Source organism: Rattus norvegicus, chromosome 15 (genome assembly GCF_021556685.1).
Source record: "Rattus norvegicus strain SHRSP/BbbUtx chromosome 15, alternate assembly SHRSP_T2T, whole genome shotgun sequence".
Taxonomy (NCBI): Eukaryota; Metazoa; Chordata; class Mammalia; order Rodentia; family Muridae; genus Rattus; species Rattus norvegicus.
In genome coordinates this window covers 37,849,715-37,867,142 of record NC_141548.1, presented here as the reverse complement: position 1 = coordinate 37,867,142, position 17,428 = coordinate 37,849,715, and the positions used below count along the sequence as shown (strand labels likewise).

Here is a 17,428-nt window from a genome sequence, read left to right as displayed (position 1 = left end):
CTATGCTGGTTTTATTATTAGAGCTCAGCCATATAGCTTGAAATCTGGTATAATAATCCCCCCAATATTGTGTCTTTGGCTCGGGATTCTTTTGGCTTTGTGGGGTCGTTTGTGGGTTCAATATGATATGAATTTTGGGATCCTTTTTCTATTTCTGTGAACAGTGCCATGGGGAATTGGATTGAGGTGGCAGTCACTATATAAATTGCCTTTCCCAGCATTAGTCTGTCAGTTGTGAACACGTTAGGTCTGTCTGTCTTTTAGTGACTTCCTCAGTGTTTCTTTAGAGATTCGACATTCTCGTTCTGGCGGTCTTTCAGTTTCTTTGCTATGTTAGTTACTAGGTACATTTTAGGCTACTGTGAGTGTTAACTTCCTATTAATAAATGGAATCTCATAAAACTGTATAGGGAAGGAAACATTAAGTAAAAAGAAGCCCATCGAGTGGGAGAGAAACATTGCTGGCTGTACATCTAATAGATGAAACACTATTGTGTTTCCGTGGTCTTCTTTTGAGTATGCATGTTATTGGCATAGAAAGTAGAAAAGCTACTGGCTTTTTCTAGTTGATTTTATATCCTGCCACTTTGCAAGCGTCGGTCATTTCTAGAAGTTTTAGGATGGAGTGTTTGTGATTTCTTATGTATAATATGATATTTGTCTGCAAATAGGGCTAATTTGATTTCTTCACATCCTATTCATCTCCCTTTACTTTCTTCTTGCCTTATTGCTCTGCCTAGTGCTTTGAGCACCATATTGAAAAGCAGTGAGAACAGTAGACGGCCCCCTCTCATTTTTTGTTTCAGTGGGATTGGGTTGTTTCCCCTCCATTTAGGATGGTGTCTTGCTTTTATTGTATAAAGCATTATTATGTTGAGGTATCTTTTCTTCGGTCCTAGTACTCCCTTTAGGAATTTATCATGAAGGCAAGTTGGATTTTGTCAAAGGTCTCTGCAGCATGTATTGAGATGATCACGTGACTTTTGCCTTTAAGCCTATTTATGTGATTGTTTGCATGTGTTGGCTATGTATGGTAACCTATCCCTTTATGCCTTGGAAAAGGCAACTTGATAGTAGTGCGTGACCTTTTTGATACATGCCTGAATTCAGTTTGCAAGTAAGTGTCTTACTGAGAAGATTTCATCGGTGTTCATCAGGGATATTGCCTGTAGTTTTCTTTTGCTGTTGTGTCTTTACCTGCTTTTGGTATTGAGAAATGCTAGCATCACAGGTGTTTGGAAACATCTCCCTCCCTCCCTCCCTCCCTCCCTCCCTCCCTCCCTCCCTTCCTTTCTTTGTCCCTCCCTCCCTCCCTCCCTCCCTCCCTCCCTCCCTCCCTCCCTCCCTCCCTCCCTTCCTTTCTTTGAATAGTTTAAGAAGGACTGGATGTAGACCTTTGAATGCATGGCATCTGCTGTAACTGTATCTGGGCCTGAGCTCTTTTAGTTAGAAGGTTTTAAATTACTATTTTGAGCTCTCTCCTAATTCGCTATAGATCTGTTTAAGTTGTCTTTTTATGACCTGACTTTGATGATTTTCATGAATCTAAAACTCCATGTCTTTTAAACTTAATGGAGTTCAGATTTTTAAAGTATTTCATTATAGTATCTAAAATGCTTTTTGGTGTCTGTTTTAATGCTTCCGTGTCCATTTCTGAGTCTGTTAATATGGCTCCTTTCTGCCTTTCTTTTTATCAGTTGGGTCAAGGATCTGTCAATCATATGGATCAGTTCTTAGATTTGTTGATTCTTTTTTTTTTTTCTTTTTTTCAGAGCTGGGGACCGAACCCAGGGCCTTGCGCTTGCTAGGCAAGTGCTCTACCACTGAGCTAAATCCCCAGCCCCGAGATTTGTTGATTCTTTATATTGTTTTTCTTGTTTCTATTTCATTAATAAATGGCCTGATATTAATTATGTCTTCCAATCTACCAGATTTGAGCTTAGTTTATTCTTGTTTTTAACACCTCCTTGAGTTGCGCCATTAAGCTATTTCTTTGTGCTCTTTCTGATGGTTTTATGGGCACTTAGAGCTGTGAGTTCCCACTCAGGGCTGCTTCCATGGGTCGCAGAGGCTTTGCTGGTCTCCCACTTTCATTTAATTTCAGCAATTCTACATTTTCTTTCTTGATTTCTTCTTTGACCCACTCAGTAATATGTTGTTCAGTCTCCATGAGTTTATGCACTTACTGGAGCTCCTTGCTATTGACTTTGATCATTATTGCTTTGCGGTCAGATAGGTTACATGAACTTACTCACTTTTTTTTCAGATTTTTTTTTTTACATATCTTGTGGTCTCCTTTAGAGAGGCTCCCATGGGCTGCTGAGTACACTGTATATTCTTTGTTGTTTGGTAGAATATCCTGTACATAGGTGTTAGGTCCATTTGGTGATGTCATCTAATTCTGGTGCTTTCTGTTTACCGTCAGCCCAGATGACCTGCTTGTTGGAGAAAATGTGTTGAAGTCACTGACTGTTACAAAGTTGGAGTTAAGCTGTGTTTTGTGGTCTAGTAGTATGATTTTTATCAAACTGGGTACGCTAGGGTTTGGTCCATATGTTTAGGGTTGTAATGTCTTTTGGGGTAATTGTTCTCTTGATTAGGTTGAAGGATCCTCCTTCATCTCTTCTGATTGGTTTTAGTTTAAAGTCTATTTTGTATGTATGTATGTATGAATGTATATATGTACATGTGTATGTATGTATGAATGTATATATGTACATGTGTATGTATGCATGTGCTTTTCTTCCCTATTTTGTATGTATGTATGTATGTATGTATGCATGCATGCATGTATGTATGTACATGTGTATGTATGCTTTTTTCTCTACTATGTATGTACGTATATGTATGTGTATGTATGTATGTATGTATGTATGTATGTATGTGCTTTTCCCTTGTAAATTTCCAATTGGTTCATATGAACTAATAGCTACATTTGTATAAATCATATGTTCATATAGTATGCTTAAGAAATATGCAAATAAAGATGCAGATGAGCAAACGTTTCCACGGAGTTCAGATAAATTACCGTAGGGCTGAGTGTTTAGCTCTCAGCAGCAGCCATTCAACAGATGTCTTAACACACAACAAAGGGACAGCAAGAGACTGAATTATTCATTACCTAGCTCAAGGCTCTGTGAATGATGAATTGTGTGTGGAATGTAGTTAAATTATATTCCTTTTAAGAATTCCATTTGGGAAGATTGGCTTTGAGTTTAGAGACCCAAATATAAAGAACTAGAGATATGAAGGAGTTCCAGCTGAGGTCACTGTAGGCAGAAGGAACAGGAATGGACTAGCCATATATGAGAGATAGCAGAGAAGGCCTTGCATTTAGAGTAGAGTCTAGGACTTCATGGTGGGGGCTATGGCTCGAATGAAGCCTCTGAGGTGTAAGTTGGAGATCTCATCGCCAACACATCGTCACCAACACAGGGGTGTGGAGAAATAGGCTTTCAGGAGGTGCCTGGGTTATGGGAGCTCAGCACTCATGAGTGGCCCCATGACATCACTGTAGGAAAGGTTCACCATTCTGATAGTGAGGTCTTTATGCCCTTACTCGCTCTCGCTGACCCATATGTAATGTTGTATGATGTGATAGCAAGAAGACTCTTGCTACATAGGCAGCTTCCAACAGGGAGTTCCCAGATGCCAGGACTATCAGGAAAACACATTTCTGTCCATTATAAATGAACACGTCTGAGGTTTTGCTACACAACCATAGAACTTATGAAGACAAAGAGGCGTTTGCTGTCTGCTTGAAGTGCCTCGTAAGCTGTCAGTGCGATTCGATGGGCGATGAACTGACTTGGCTTTGCAGTTTGAAAATGCTATTGGCTGCTGTGTGGCTGTCAGTCTTGAAGGAAAGGCTGAGAAGAGGCTGAGCGAGTTACTGCAGCGTCCGTATGGGGAGCCATGGCGTGAAGTGAGGTTGGACGAGGAGGGCAGTGGTGAGATTAGAACCCATTCACAGGGAGGGGAAGGAACAGCTAGGATTCTCTTAGAGATCTGGGATTAGGAGATGAATCAAAACGTTTGGAAGTAATTGCAAAGGTGAACATCACACTACTCCTAATTCAGGCCAGTTGTTACCAAGATCTGTCATTATAGTCCCATACAGAATAAGGACAACACATTCACTCATTTCAGTACATGGTACATGCCAGGGATTAGAGAACAACATGGTCCTGCATTTTAAAGAAGGAGAAGGAGAAGGAGAACAGAGAGGAAGGAGAGGAAGGAGAAGAGGAAGAAGAGGAGGAGGAGGAAGAGGAAGAGGAAAGAAGAGGAGGAGGAAGAGGAAGTTTACTCACTATACCTAACTAAGAGATGGACAGTAAAGGCAGTGTATGGAGTATGGAAAACTATATTCTCTCTCTCTCTCTCTCTCTCTCTCTCTCTCTCTCTCTCTCTCTCTCTCTCATCAGCACAGAGTAGTTATGCATTTTTATGGGATGTATCATGTCACTGTTTGCCATGTTTAATGGTCAGATCAGGTTGACTAGAATTTCATTGCCCAAAACACGTGTCATTCTTTTGTCCTTAGGGGCATGAAAATCCTCTCCTCTAGCTGTTTTGAAACACACAGTCATCAGCCATCATTTCTCTGCTGTGCCTTCCAACTTTTTTGAGTTTCTTGTCTTCCTCTTATTGGAGTAAAGAATGAAATTGTCACCACCACACCACCATCATCACCGTCAATCATCGTCATTACTATTTGAACTATGTGTTTTTAAATATGGAACCACCCTAGGTTGGAATTGCAGACAGTATTTTTATTCTTTGGATTTGGAGCGACTGCAAAGGTCCGTGTGTAAAGGGCTATACCACCCACTAGGTGCTATTAGGAGGGAATGGAGTCTCTAAGAAGTTGGACCACACTGGGAGTCTGTTTGTCACTGATGTCAGAGGGGATTGTGTGGCTCCAGACTTTCTTCTTCTCTTTCTGTCTTGTGTACTGGCTGTGAGGTGAGTAGTTGGGCTCTCCTACACATTTCCAGTGTGTATTAGGATAAGGTCACAGGCCCAATACAAAAACTCACTGAAACTGCCAAGAACTGTGAGCAAAAAAAAAAAAAATCAGCTTTTCTCCATATTTTATTTCTCTGGTGTTTGTTATAGTGTCAGAGAGCTGACCGTCATGAATGTGGTGACTCTAGGGTAGGTTATCATAATGACAAATGTCACAGGTCATGTTGGAGTGTCTGCATGTATGCCGCTATTGTGGTGATGTTTCTGGTTAACTGTAAGTGGAGCAACTTAAATAGTATCACTTACGTGTCCTATCTGATTATTTTTGAATGAGTGTTGGGGTTGAGGTGCAGCCCCATGATAGAGGCCTTACCTAGCATGCATAAAGCCCTGGGTTCCATCCTCAGCACCTCATGTACATACATAATAAAAGTAAATATAATGAAGAAGTCCTACTTGCAAAGATTTCTGGGTACTAGATATAACATTGTATATTTGAATAACATTTGCATGCTTTACACAGTTCTTAAACAGTGGGTCCAAGGAAAGTAAATAACTACAAATACTCTTACTCTTCACCTTGCTGGCCTGCTTAGCAACATGGCCTGAGTTGAATACATGCAGGAGGTTAAAAGCCAAAAAGGAACAATTTCTTCATCAGGGTGAGAGTGGATGATAGTCAAAGGGAGCACAGCGGAGCAGTGAACCCTCTCAAGAGTAAGGACTGTCCTCAGGGGAGAGAGCGCCTAAGCTGTGGCAGGAAGAGCACAGACTGAGGAAGAGGACTTCCAGGTTGGGGGGGGGGCAGCACTCGCTGTTCAGTGCCGTGAGTTCTTCCGCTCTTAATTTTCTACACCAGATCACAAGATCATTAGATGCAAGAGGATGGCTTTCCAAACTGGATTTCTAAGAGTGTATTTAATTATACAAAACTATGACTTTTGCTGTGGCATGTCACCTAGGATGTACTTTGATCCCACTGACTCATTGCCCTCTTTAAGCCCTGCCCCATTCCAATAGTCTATTTCCCCTTTCATGTCTTTTTTTCCCCCAAACTTCACAGAGTTGTCTAAGTCAGGCTAATGTTCCTCGGCATCAGCCCTCTGCTTCCACCCACTTCCCCCCTAATGGTTTGACTTGGTTCTGCTCTGTGGAAGAGAAACACTCTATTGGGGGTGTATGCACATCCACATATATGTGCATCCCACTTTCTCTACCCATCCAGCTATTGGTAGCACTTGGCTGGTTCTAAGGAGACTGTGACCGTGACTCATTGGGTGGTGATCATCAGGAGGCAGGTAACCCTGTTGTGCGCTGACTTTGACTCTTCAGAGTGATGTGGCTGGATCGGATGGTATTTCTGTCCGCAGTGTCTAGAGAAATCCTATACCTGTCCATAAGAGTTTTACACGCTTATGTTCCCACCTCCAGCCTTCAAGGGTTCCTTCCTCCTGCATCCAGGGAGAATCTTTATTCCTGCATTTTACACACAGGATGCCTGGAATGAATGAGTAAATTCTTGTGTTCACTATTTTACGCATCTTGACACCCTGCTTTCTTCCCTGTGTCCCTGACTCCGGGGTAGGTAATCTCTAGCAATTGGGGGTGGCTTTCTGGGCTTAAGTAAGACATGGTCAAACCTGGATGTCTGTGAGCCTATGAGATTTTTCCTTTCGTTCTTCTTGTTCTCTTTTCCTTGCCCTGTAGTGTATAGAATTCAGGACAATGCTTTTATTTTAAGAGAAAAATTAGAGTGATAGAGGATTCAGTTGATGATAAATTTGATTGTCATTTTAGGATACTCCTTGAGACAATCATAAAACAACGTTCATAACAAAAAGGGAAATTAAATTTGGATGTTGGCTGGCTGATTTATTCTCATTGCCTTATTATCTCTACAGCGAACATGATTGTTATAGGGATAAGATGGGTCAGTAAATATAGAACACTTGGAATGGTGGCGGTAGGCTCAACAAAAGACGCTTGTTTTTTTTTACTGAAACAATGTCTCTGTATGTAGCCTTGGCTGGCCTCAAACTCACTATGTAGCCTAGTCTGGCTTTGTGCTAGAGTTCCTCCTGCCCCTACTTGTCAAGCGATGGGGTTGCAGGCATATGCTGCCATGCCCAGTGTGCTTTTGAGAACTGTCATTACAAATGACCTGTCTGTGATGTGGCAAACATGATTGGTCTGGCAGGGCTGGATGGGCTGGGGATGTTGCAAGGCAGACACTCCATATGCCTTTGCTGTAACAGATTTCCCTAAATTTAAGTATTCTCACTTCTATGTCTGAGAAGAAAATGTGATACACAAAATGTCAAATCAGGGAGAAAGTTAGGAAAAGCCAGAATACTGGGGAAACTTTGCTTTGCCAGGGCGCTGGGAATGGAGGCCTGGACTGACTCGTTAGTGTCTGACCACACACACTTGGAAGGTTGCACTAAGATTGCTGATGGAAGCAGATGCTGGATTCCTGTGGCCAGTGAGGATGAGCCAACATGACAAGCTGGGCTGCCCTGGTTGATAAATGAAGACAGTGAAGGTGCCTTTCCCTTGTGAGTGACATCTGACTTCCACAGACTTGGAGGCTTTGTCTACCTGGGAAAGAAAACCCCTGTCAAGAACCACAGAGCCACTGAATAGGAACCTTTTTCTTTGAGCTTCCTGGGATCCGCTACCCTTCAGCACATGTACAAAGTGCTTGATGGATGGTTCGGGTCTCAGCGTTTTCTGCCTGGAAGGAGAGGCACCTCAGTGGGATTTTAGGCATTGCCTGGAGAATGGCATCAGGCGAGCTCATGAAAGCTGCCCCTGCCTTTGATCTGTTGGAGAAGTAGAAGGAGAGGGGTGGGGAGAGAGGAACACAAGTGTCAGGTCCAGATTTCTTTCTCTGCAGAAAGTTCTCCAAGCAGATTGCTGAGGTATGAGAGACACTTAAGGATGATTGAGAACAACAGGTTTTGCTCTCCTGACCTGCCATACTCTTTTCTGTGGAAGTTTAGGGGCTGACTGGACAGCTAGGAGCCCTTTAACAAGGCTGCAAACAGAGGGCTTTCAGGGTGAGGCAGGGCCATTTGGGAACATTTCTACCCTTGGATAAAGCCCAGCAGTCCATGCAAAGGCTGTGGATGTGAATCCAAGCAGGAAGGATAGGTCATCATTCTGTAGACCAGACGAAGCAGAAGGCATTTCTGTTGAGGAGCCCAGCTCTTCTCTGTATTCCTGTCCATCTCCTCCATTTACACAGCATCATTTAAAGGAGAGGCACAAGAGAAGATGGGATAACCATGGAGCCAAAATATCCTTCGTCATAACACACTGAAAGTTGCTCACATGAATGTTCCCAGGAGGTGAGCTCTTAGCAACTAAACATTTCCATTTTCCCAGCTGTTCTGTTCTATGCTGCCTTAGGAAGGAGAGGTGGTCAGAATAGCTGCAATAGAATTTGAGGGGTTGCATCTTCCTATGACCACTTACGAAGGACAGTGAAGTTCCTGTGTTTACTCAGTTCATGCTCAGGATACATTTACTGGATGCCTTTCTTCTGTGGGGAGGCACCTGGCTAATGAGCATGGGTCTTGCCTCCTGGAGCATGTGTCAAAAGTTGATCCTAGAAAACGAGCAAAGAAAGTCTTCAAGTGGTCAATGCTGTGTTATAAAAATGCAGTGCTAGGAGGGCCCACTAAAGCAGGGATTCCGGTTAATAGGGTCGCATCAGTGCTGATTCCATAGAGTAAGGTACCAGAGACGGGAAGACAGGGAGACATGGAGACAGGGAGACAGGGAGACAGGGAGACAGGGAGACAGGGAGACAGGGAGACAGGGAGACAGGGAGACAGGGAGACAGGGAGACAGGGAGACAGGGAGACAGACAGGAAGGCAGGAAGACAGGAAGACAGGAAGACAGGAAGACAGGAAGACAGGAGTCAGGAAGGAGTTTGCTCTTCTCATGGGATAAACTTAAAAACTGGAGTTGGTGCTCTGTGCTGGCAGGGTTCACATCTGCAGACTCAGCCAACCCTGGATAGAAAATGTTTAAGAATAACAATGGGTGTCACGCAGATAATAAAGAAGTGTGGTTCAGCTTAGGCTGTGCTGGGCATGATGCGTTATCTAGAGGTGAGTGAAAGGATGGGTGTAGTTGGTATTCAGATGCTATGCCATTGTGAAAGGGGCTGGAACATTTGTAGACTTTGGTACTAAAGCAGTGATGGGCATCTTGGTCCCTGCCCACAATAACCACGATCTCTATGGAATTCTCTGTGGGATTTTAAAACTGATGTCTTTGCATGGAGTCCAGATTTGAGGTGTCACAAGCAGTGGAGAATCTCTCCTAGCAGAGAGGATTGCTGTAAAATAAAAATTACTACGCTCGTACTTAATCCACGGGCAACCCAGCCTGGGATGAAGAATCCTCTGAGTTGAGAATATATGTAACACAGATTTTTTTTCCTTTAAAGTCTGGTTTTATCTATGAAATACATTTCCAGAGAAGCACATTTATCTTTGCTTAATTTACAAGATGAGTTAGCACAGGACACAGAATGGGGTTTGAGGACAGAAGTCTGTCTTGCAGGTCTTATTGAGTGGAGGTGTCATAGTTTGGTTCTCTGCTACTGTGAACACCATGACCCAAAGCAGCATGAGGGGGAAAGGGCTTGTTTGACTCACACATCCCAGTCACAGTGGGACCAGAAGCTGGAGCCACAGAGGAGAGCTGATCCCTTGCTCCCCCTGGCTCACTTAGCTAACGTCCTGTATAGTCCAGACGCACCTTCCCAAGAATGGCACCACTCACAGTACATAGGGTCCTCCTGCATCAATCATTAATCATGAAAATGGCTCATGGACATGCTCAGAGGACTATCGGATGGAAGCAGTTCCCCAATTAAGGTTCCCTCCTCTCAAGTGACTCTAGTTCGTGTCAGGTTGACAAAAAGCTATGCCTTCAACTGTGTACTTCTCCCTCCCACCACCTACCAAAATGCCTCACATGTAGGAGGTATTCGGTAACTGAATGAATCCAGCATCCACAATGTTTCAAGTCATAAACAGCCCACAGCCTATTACCTTTGCTGCATTATTGTTATTCCTGTGAAAAGAGAAAAGAATCCAGTAAGTGTTGACAGAAATAAGAAATCCGGACACATCACTGTCATCTTCCCTTTGTTCTCTGAGCTTCAGAACTCTTGGTTGGAGTGGATCACATCTGCTATATTTGGAGAGACACATTCTGTGCAAAGTGGGGTCTCGAGAAACCTCTGAAGTGTGTCTGCCAAGGCGAAAATAACCACATTCTGTATTTGGCTGGCATCTCTATTGTGTCTGTCTGATTAGGACAGCTAATCAGCCCCAGTTCTCCCCAGCACCCAAGCTGATGTGCCTGTGTTCTCAAGAGGCACAAAACAGCTTTGTCAGTATAGTGTAGAAGCCAGAGCTAAGCTTGAAAATCTTAGGAGGGGTGTGTGTGTGTGTGTGTGTGTGTGTGTGTGTGTGTGTGTGAGCGTGTGTGTGCATGGGCATGTGTGCACATGTATGCTTGTGTGCATATGCATGCTTCTGATTAAAAAGCTCTGTGATCAGCCATGACACTGCTTTCCTAGAGTGAAGCCATGCCTAGAAGCGTAGAGAGAGCCACCTTTGTGTAATTTTCAAGTCATGGAAAGACATATTAACCTCTTATCCTTCATTATAAAAGTCTGAATAGCCACATCTGCTAGAAAGTGTAAAGTGATAGAATGTTTTGGATTTAACTTTTTATTGTTTGTGAATTTCACATCATGTTCCCCATTTCCATTCATCTCCCTGACCCTTTGTACCCATCCTCCACCCTGGTAACCTTCCCCCCAAAAGAAAAGAAGAATCTTGTTGTGGAAGCTGCACTGTGTCACAGTGTGTCACACAGTGCACCCTTTTGTCCACACATCTTGGCTTACAAACACTCATTGCAATGAGTCCTTGGTCTAGTTTGAGTCCTCTGCCTTCTGTTACGCTCTCAGCTCTGGATCCTCACTGGGATTCCTCTTGGATGTTCTGGTGCTGCCCTGTGTCATGGAGTTCCTGCAACTTTGGACTTCTAGGATTGGCTCTTTCGTGTGCCCTAGAAGTTCAGTTATGGGGTAGATGTTGGGATGGGTCCACTCATAGCCCTGAGTCTGGGCCTGGGTGATAGATGTAAGCTGTTATTCCCTGGAGGTGGAGTTGGGATAGCATTGTCTAACGATGAAAGAATTCTGTGTATATTAGTGCTTAGCAAACTGGCAATGGAGGCTCAAGCTGATCTGTGAGGTAAAAATGGTGTCAGTCCTCATTCCAACGGTTTGATAAAATAGCTGGGTAAACAATTTAGGGAGAACACATTTTGGTCTCAGTTTTCAGATTTTCAGTTCATGGTCACTTGGCCCGTTGACTTTAGTCCAACAGCAAAGAAGACTATCATGGAGGGAGCCCATGATGAAAGAAATTCCCCACCCCATGATGGCTGGGAAGAAAAGACAGGGTGGGAGGGACCTGGGTCCCCATATCCCTTCCAATGACCTAACTTCCTTCCATTAGGACTTCCTACTTATAGGCTCAAGCATCTTCCAATGATGCTACTACTGGTGACCAAGCCTTTAACACAAGGGCATTTGGAAGACTCCGAAGAATTAAACAATAAGAAAAAACTTTAAAGATGTTTTGTGCTAAGAAAGGAGGGAGGAGGTTTAGAAGGAAGAGAAGAGGATGTGAAAGGAGAAGGAATATGAGAGACCACATGTGACTCAAAGCTTAAAATGTTTACCAGCTTCAACTTTTTAGAACAGTCGTCAACCTGCGATTTCTATAATCGGTTTCAATTTTTTTTTTCGGAGCTGGGGACCGAACCCAGGGCCTTGCGCTTCCTAGGCAAGCGCTCTACCACTGAGCTAAATCCCCATCCGTAATTGGTTTCAATTTTGTGGGTGTGGAAACTTTTCCTCTGCCTCCTGGTGCCCTTGGTGAGTGGAAGAAGCCTTTGGACCTTCAAAGTGTGTGCAGAGAGCACCCTTTCTGGCTTCCATGCTTGCTGAATCATCGTGGCTCACCTCGGAGCATGTCGCCATCACTGGTTCAAAGAACTGCAGTGCGTCCACAGAATCACACAACACAGATGTAGCTGCTGGGCTCTGGCTTGTCCCCAGGGAAGCGGGGTTCGATGCTTGGATAAGGAAGCAGTCCGTGGTTCCGTGGCTGAATAGGTGCCTTCAAGAGTCATCTAATCCAGCGAGCTTCGTTCGTAGTCACCCATCGTAAACTTATGACTGCTGCTGTGACAGTTACTTTTCAGGGTTAGGCAAGATACGTGTTTTCCCTCAAAGGCTTGGCTGTCAGCTGTCTGTGGGAGCAAATGGAGGCACCTGTCCATTTGCCTAGTCGTGTCCTCTGAATCCTTTCCCTTCGCCTTGGTCTCTTTCTTGTCTACCGGTATCTATTGACCCGTCTATCTGCTGACACTGTGGCTGCTTATTTGGGGGAGTTGTAAGCATTCACTTGGCTATCGTGCGGTGGACTCTGCAAAGTGCATTAACTCAGGCTTTGTCTCAGGAGTCCAAATTTGAAACCTTCATCAAAATGCGCCCTGCTATAAATGGTACGGTGTTTTCCTTAGGCGGTACCAATTTGTGTTATTTTGAAAATATGTCTTCCAGTTCAGCGGTAGGTCAAGACGAGGTCACGGTGGTAGAAGAAATTTGGATCTTGGTAGTGGGGACAATTAGCCATTTTTTCATAGAATAAAATCCCCCAGCGTGGCTCTGTTAAGTATAGGAAGATGAGTGGTGTTGCCTTCTAAAACTTGGGAGATATGGTGTCCATCTTGCACTGATACCACTTGTTTGTGTCAATAATCCTTCACCATTAATAGTATTAATTAATTACACTAATTAAGCAATTAATGTAATTGCTTGAGCAAACTATTGTTTCCATTCTTTTATTAATTTAAATTCTGTGTATGTGTGTATGTATGTCATATGCTTGCAAGTGTCCATATAGGCCAGTGGTATCCATTTTCCTACATAGAATTGGAGTTACAGGCAGTTCTGAGCCACCTAACAAGTGCTAGAAACTGAACACAAGTCGTAAGAGTAGTGTGTGCCCTTAACCATGGGCAATCGCTCCATTATTTCTGTCTGTGATGCTGCTAGTCTTAGTCTGCTTTAAACAGCCGGAATCCAGTTCTCTCTCCCATTTATAGCCTACACAACCGGTTTCCCTCTCTCAAAAAACAAGTCTTCCGGTTTCCCTATGAGACATTTTTTCAGGTCTAAGTTTTCTTTCACTCTTCAGTCAACTCATGTGTTTACTGGCTTGTGTCTAGACTGCACAGCTGATCTCTGTCTAGCCAGCCACCTGCTACTTTCCCCATCACTACTGAATGCTCATCTTTCTTGCTTAGACATCTTCTGTGGCTTTAGATGAAGCCCAGGTCAAAGCTGGACCTTCTTAATGTCATTTGCAGTCTGCCCACAGCTGTTTTTCCACTCAAAGCACAAGTTATTGTGTGACCTCCCTTAACATGTGACCTCTGACCTCCCTTTACACTTTCAGTCCCCCTCTTAGTTTTGATTACAGATGGCCACTCACTGCCAGGCAGCTCTAATGCTGTGGATTGCCACTAGGACAAGAGATGACATCTCCTATTTTGTGACCCAAACAGCATCTAACAACTGATTGTTCAGGTGTGGCTGTTTATGAGCATCACTTACAAAGCAATGCAGTACAGAATCGAGGAGGACGTGGTCCACAAAGTAGGAAATGGTGGGAGTTCCCTGGGTGATATGGATTTCATGGATGTGGTGCTGAGAGGAGTGGAGAGTCAGTGTGTTAGTGCGCTTCTGGCAATGGAGTGTTCTATCCGAGCTAGTGGTAGATCTTTGATCCTCTGTGCTGGTCACCGTAGCTCTACCTGGGAAATTCAAAGACATCCTTTATGGGTTCCCATCGTGTGCCAGGCTGTGGGACTCTGGGATTCTCATTCAGGCAGAGAGAAAAAACCCTATTCTTTTATACAGGCTATTCGCAAACGTATTTCCACTTGTCTAAAAGGAGCAGGTGCATTCAAATGCAGCCTGGGGGGGGGATATGGTTCAGTGGTGGAGTACTGGAAAGGCTCTGGGCTCTATCCCTAGCCTACTGAAAGAAAATAAACAGGACAAAGCCGGGTTTTCGTAGATGGAAACCCAAGAAGCAGACCTTATGGTATAGCCATTATGGAAGTGGGCACTGTTGTTTCCTGCTGCCCTTTCTCTGTAATGAAGGGCTTGGGATTGTCTCCTGGCTGGGGTAGACCCTAGGAAGGTGGTGAAGGTGAAGGAGGTGAGGGATTGCTCCTACAGTAAGAAATAGCCTGGGTGTGGTGCACTCATTGAGAAGGAGCAGAAAAGGGTTGGGTCTGGCTGTGACTACGACCCAGGTGTGTGGTCTGGGGATCAGGCTACTCCAGGCCTTACCCTTCTTCACTGGTCTGCATAGCATGCCCACTCAGGATACTCAGTTTGCCTTTCAGATTCCCCTTTCTCCTGTTAGGCATTGTAATCCTTGTGGTCAAGACGATTTAAACACAGCTGTAGTTTTTCCAGGTTTTCTCCATGTCTGTGAAGAGGTATCTCTGTAGCTAGGAAGTGGGAGTCTACTCCCATAAGATGCAAGTTTTGTAAGTGGTGTGCACTGTACGCACCTTTTGATAGAGAAGATGAGGCGTTAGTTGGATGGCTATTTAAGGGGGATAAAAAGGTTCTAACTGCAGAGCTCTGGTTTTTCTGTGAGCTTTGATTCTCCCTAAAGGTTCCTTCTCAAGGTGAGCTGCCTTTTTTTCCCAGGACAGAAGCTCTGGTTGGAGCTGCTCTGAGTGTGTGTGTGTGTGTGTGTGTGTGTGTGTGTGTGTGTGTGTGTGTGTTACATGCCCGTGTGCCTACAGTGTAGTATATATTTCTGCATACTCCTAAGAAAAGTGATGGGGAGTTTAGCTCATTCAGAAGCTTCTGGATAAGGCTTGCTGTCAAATTTATAGAACTCAGGAACTACTTAATTGGGAGCTCGAGTTCTGGACAGAGATGGAGTTGAAGTTGCTCTTCTGAGGTGATCTGACTTCTTTGTGGACACCCAGCAGAGGAGCTCCTGCAGGATCACCGGGAGAGCAAGCTCTGTCCATCTGGTGGGTGACTCCACAGAGGAGGTGCTTTCACCTGTGATGACTTCAAGTGGGGCATCTCCCTAGGGCTATTTGTCTCATTGTGACTAAACACTGTCAAAGAAGCCCAGAAAAACCAGGTCCCAAGTGCAAGGACAAAGCGTGCCCTCGGCTAGGGGGAGGTCTTTTGGCTTGGCTGCTGTCTCCCTCCGCCTCCTCTTCTGTCTCAGGCAGTCTAAAGCGGTCTTCCTGCACTCGCCCCTGGGCCAACCTGGCTAGCGCGGGTACCACAAGCTAAGTGCACAGCCAGCTCCATCCCCTGGTGAGCTCTGGGCCGCGGCCCGGGATCGCGAGGGTCAGGCGAGACTGGGCTGCCTGGGGTCCACCGGGCCTCCACAAGGTCTAGGGCGTGGTGAGGTCTCTGGTAAATACAGAGCTAGAGAAGCCTGGGAACCTTCTTCACGAATTCAGGTTGTGATGGGGCTTCGGGGAAGGGGCGGGGCCTCACAGGTTCACCGCGGGGTGGGGCCCAGGGGGTGGCGCCTATTCACAAGTCGGGGTGGGGCAACTCGAGTCACGAAGGGGTGGGGACTCGCAGGTTCAGGGCGGGGCTGAGTGGGGCGGGGCCTGCCGCTGCGGCGGCGGCTGTGGCTACGGTCTAGTCTCCAGGGGCAGCCTAGGTACATAGGCGGCCCCAGTCTCACTAGAGCATCCTTCGCAGCTGGTCCCCGCCTGCAGCCCGCTCGCAGCCTCAGGCCCGGGGAGGCTGACTTCTTTGTGTTTTGTTTTCCCTGCGCCTCGTCTCTGCAGGACCCGTTCGTTCTTCTGCGGGCTACAAGAAGGCAGAGGATGAGATGTCCCGGGCCACGTCTGTTGGAGACCAGCTAGAGGCACCGGCCCGCATAATTTACCTCAACCAATCTCATCTCAACAAATTCTGCGACAACCGGATCAGGTAGGAGAACAGGCAGCCGGGTGAAGCTCAAGGCTCACATTCATGGGATGGCTTTTCCATCACCCGGCCGGCCCTCAGTTCACTTGCTTCCCCCAGCACTTCGCATCTCTGCCTCCTGCACCCACCTTGAGCCCAGAGGTCCATATCCAGCGCCCAGTGGGCCATGTGAACACAGCTGCTGTCTTCTTTGCAGTGCTGTACCCAGCCCATCTGTGGGCCTTGCATTCTAATGCCATCGATAAAAGTGAAGGTGTCCTCTCACCTCTGACTGCCTTCCAAGAATCTCCACATCTCTGTGTAACCTCATTCATGGTTCTCTTTGTCATAGCTCACTTGAGTAGTTTGCAGAACATCTGTGAGGAAGCGCTTTCTAAGGGAATCCCACGTTCATTTTCCAGTGACCCCACTGCATTTGCTAAGGGTCTTATTTGCTAAGAAATCTTGCCTAGAGTCAGCAGAAAAATGAATGGAAGGTAGCATTTTAGTGTCTGCTTTCTGTCTGCTGGCCACTGAGTTAGATGCCTTAGCAGTGCATCTCCAGTGTCTCGTGGAGCAAGTCATTACCTCCAGATCAGGAAACTGGAGTGGAGAGATGTGAAATGTACTATGCATATATATATTAATAGCTACTAAGTGAGAAAGCTAGAAATCAACCCGCTCATCTGACCAGCAAGCAAATTCTTACTACTGTGTAAAGCTTGTTTCTTAGCTTGGTGTTAGCACACTTTGAAACACCCATCAAACTTTTGGGCTCTAAGCAGCTCTGTGTCTGTGAGGATAGTTTCTGTGAGCTGCTTAGACCATCTGGATTCCCATGGAAATTATTGAGATACAAGCTATACAGTCTGTTCTTCATTTTTATGAGCTTTGGCTAAAACTTTGTGGTTATCTGTTTACCCATTACAGTACCTTGGTAATGCCCCACTGGCAGAAAGGTTTAGCTGTTGGTCATGTCTATAGCTCGATAGGATTTGGGAAAGAATCACAACATATGTATGTGGAGTTGGTACCTTTGTTTTATTAAGGGAGTGCTAGGTTCGTGCGGTTTTATTTTGTGTTCTAAGAACGACCTTTGAACACATTTTAAATTTCAAAAGTAAAGGTTAGGATGTCCGAGTCTTCATTCCTGAGTAAGTAGGCTTTGGAGATGTGCAGCATTGCAAACAGAACATTATAGTCGAACAAATTAGAGCGACCAATTAAAAAAGGGACAGATAGTAAAATCTGGAAAGGCCTTGGAGACATTGGAGCCTCATACGTTTGGCCAATAGGAATGAAGTTTGGGGCTGCTGCTTTGGAAAGCAGTCTGGCCTGCCTCCGAAAGGATCAAGGTAACGTTACCATAGGACCCGGTA

General features: G+C 45.0%; 1 protein-coding gene across 5 annotated transcripts in view; it reads left to right on the top strand.

The window, feature by feature from the left end:
- Atp8a2 (ATPase phospholipid transporting 8A2) overlaps positions 1-17,428 on the top strand; it is a 528,141-nt gene that overhangs the window by 81,054 nt on the left and 429,659 nt on the right. For all 5 annotated transcript variants that reach the window (XM_087586606.1, XM_087586607.1, XM_087586608.1 and 2 more), the window contains 1 exon segment: positions 15,929-16,073. In XM_087586606.1, the coding sequence (XP_087442732.1) occupies positions 15,973-16,073 (101 nt within the window). In that variant the 5' untranslated portion in view covers positions 15,929-15,972.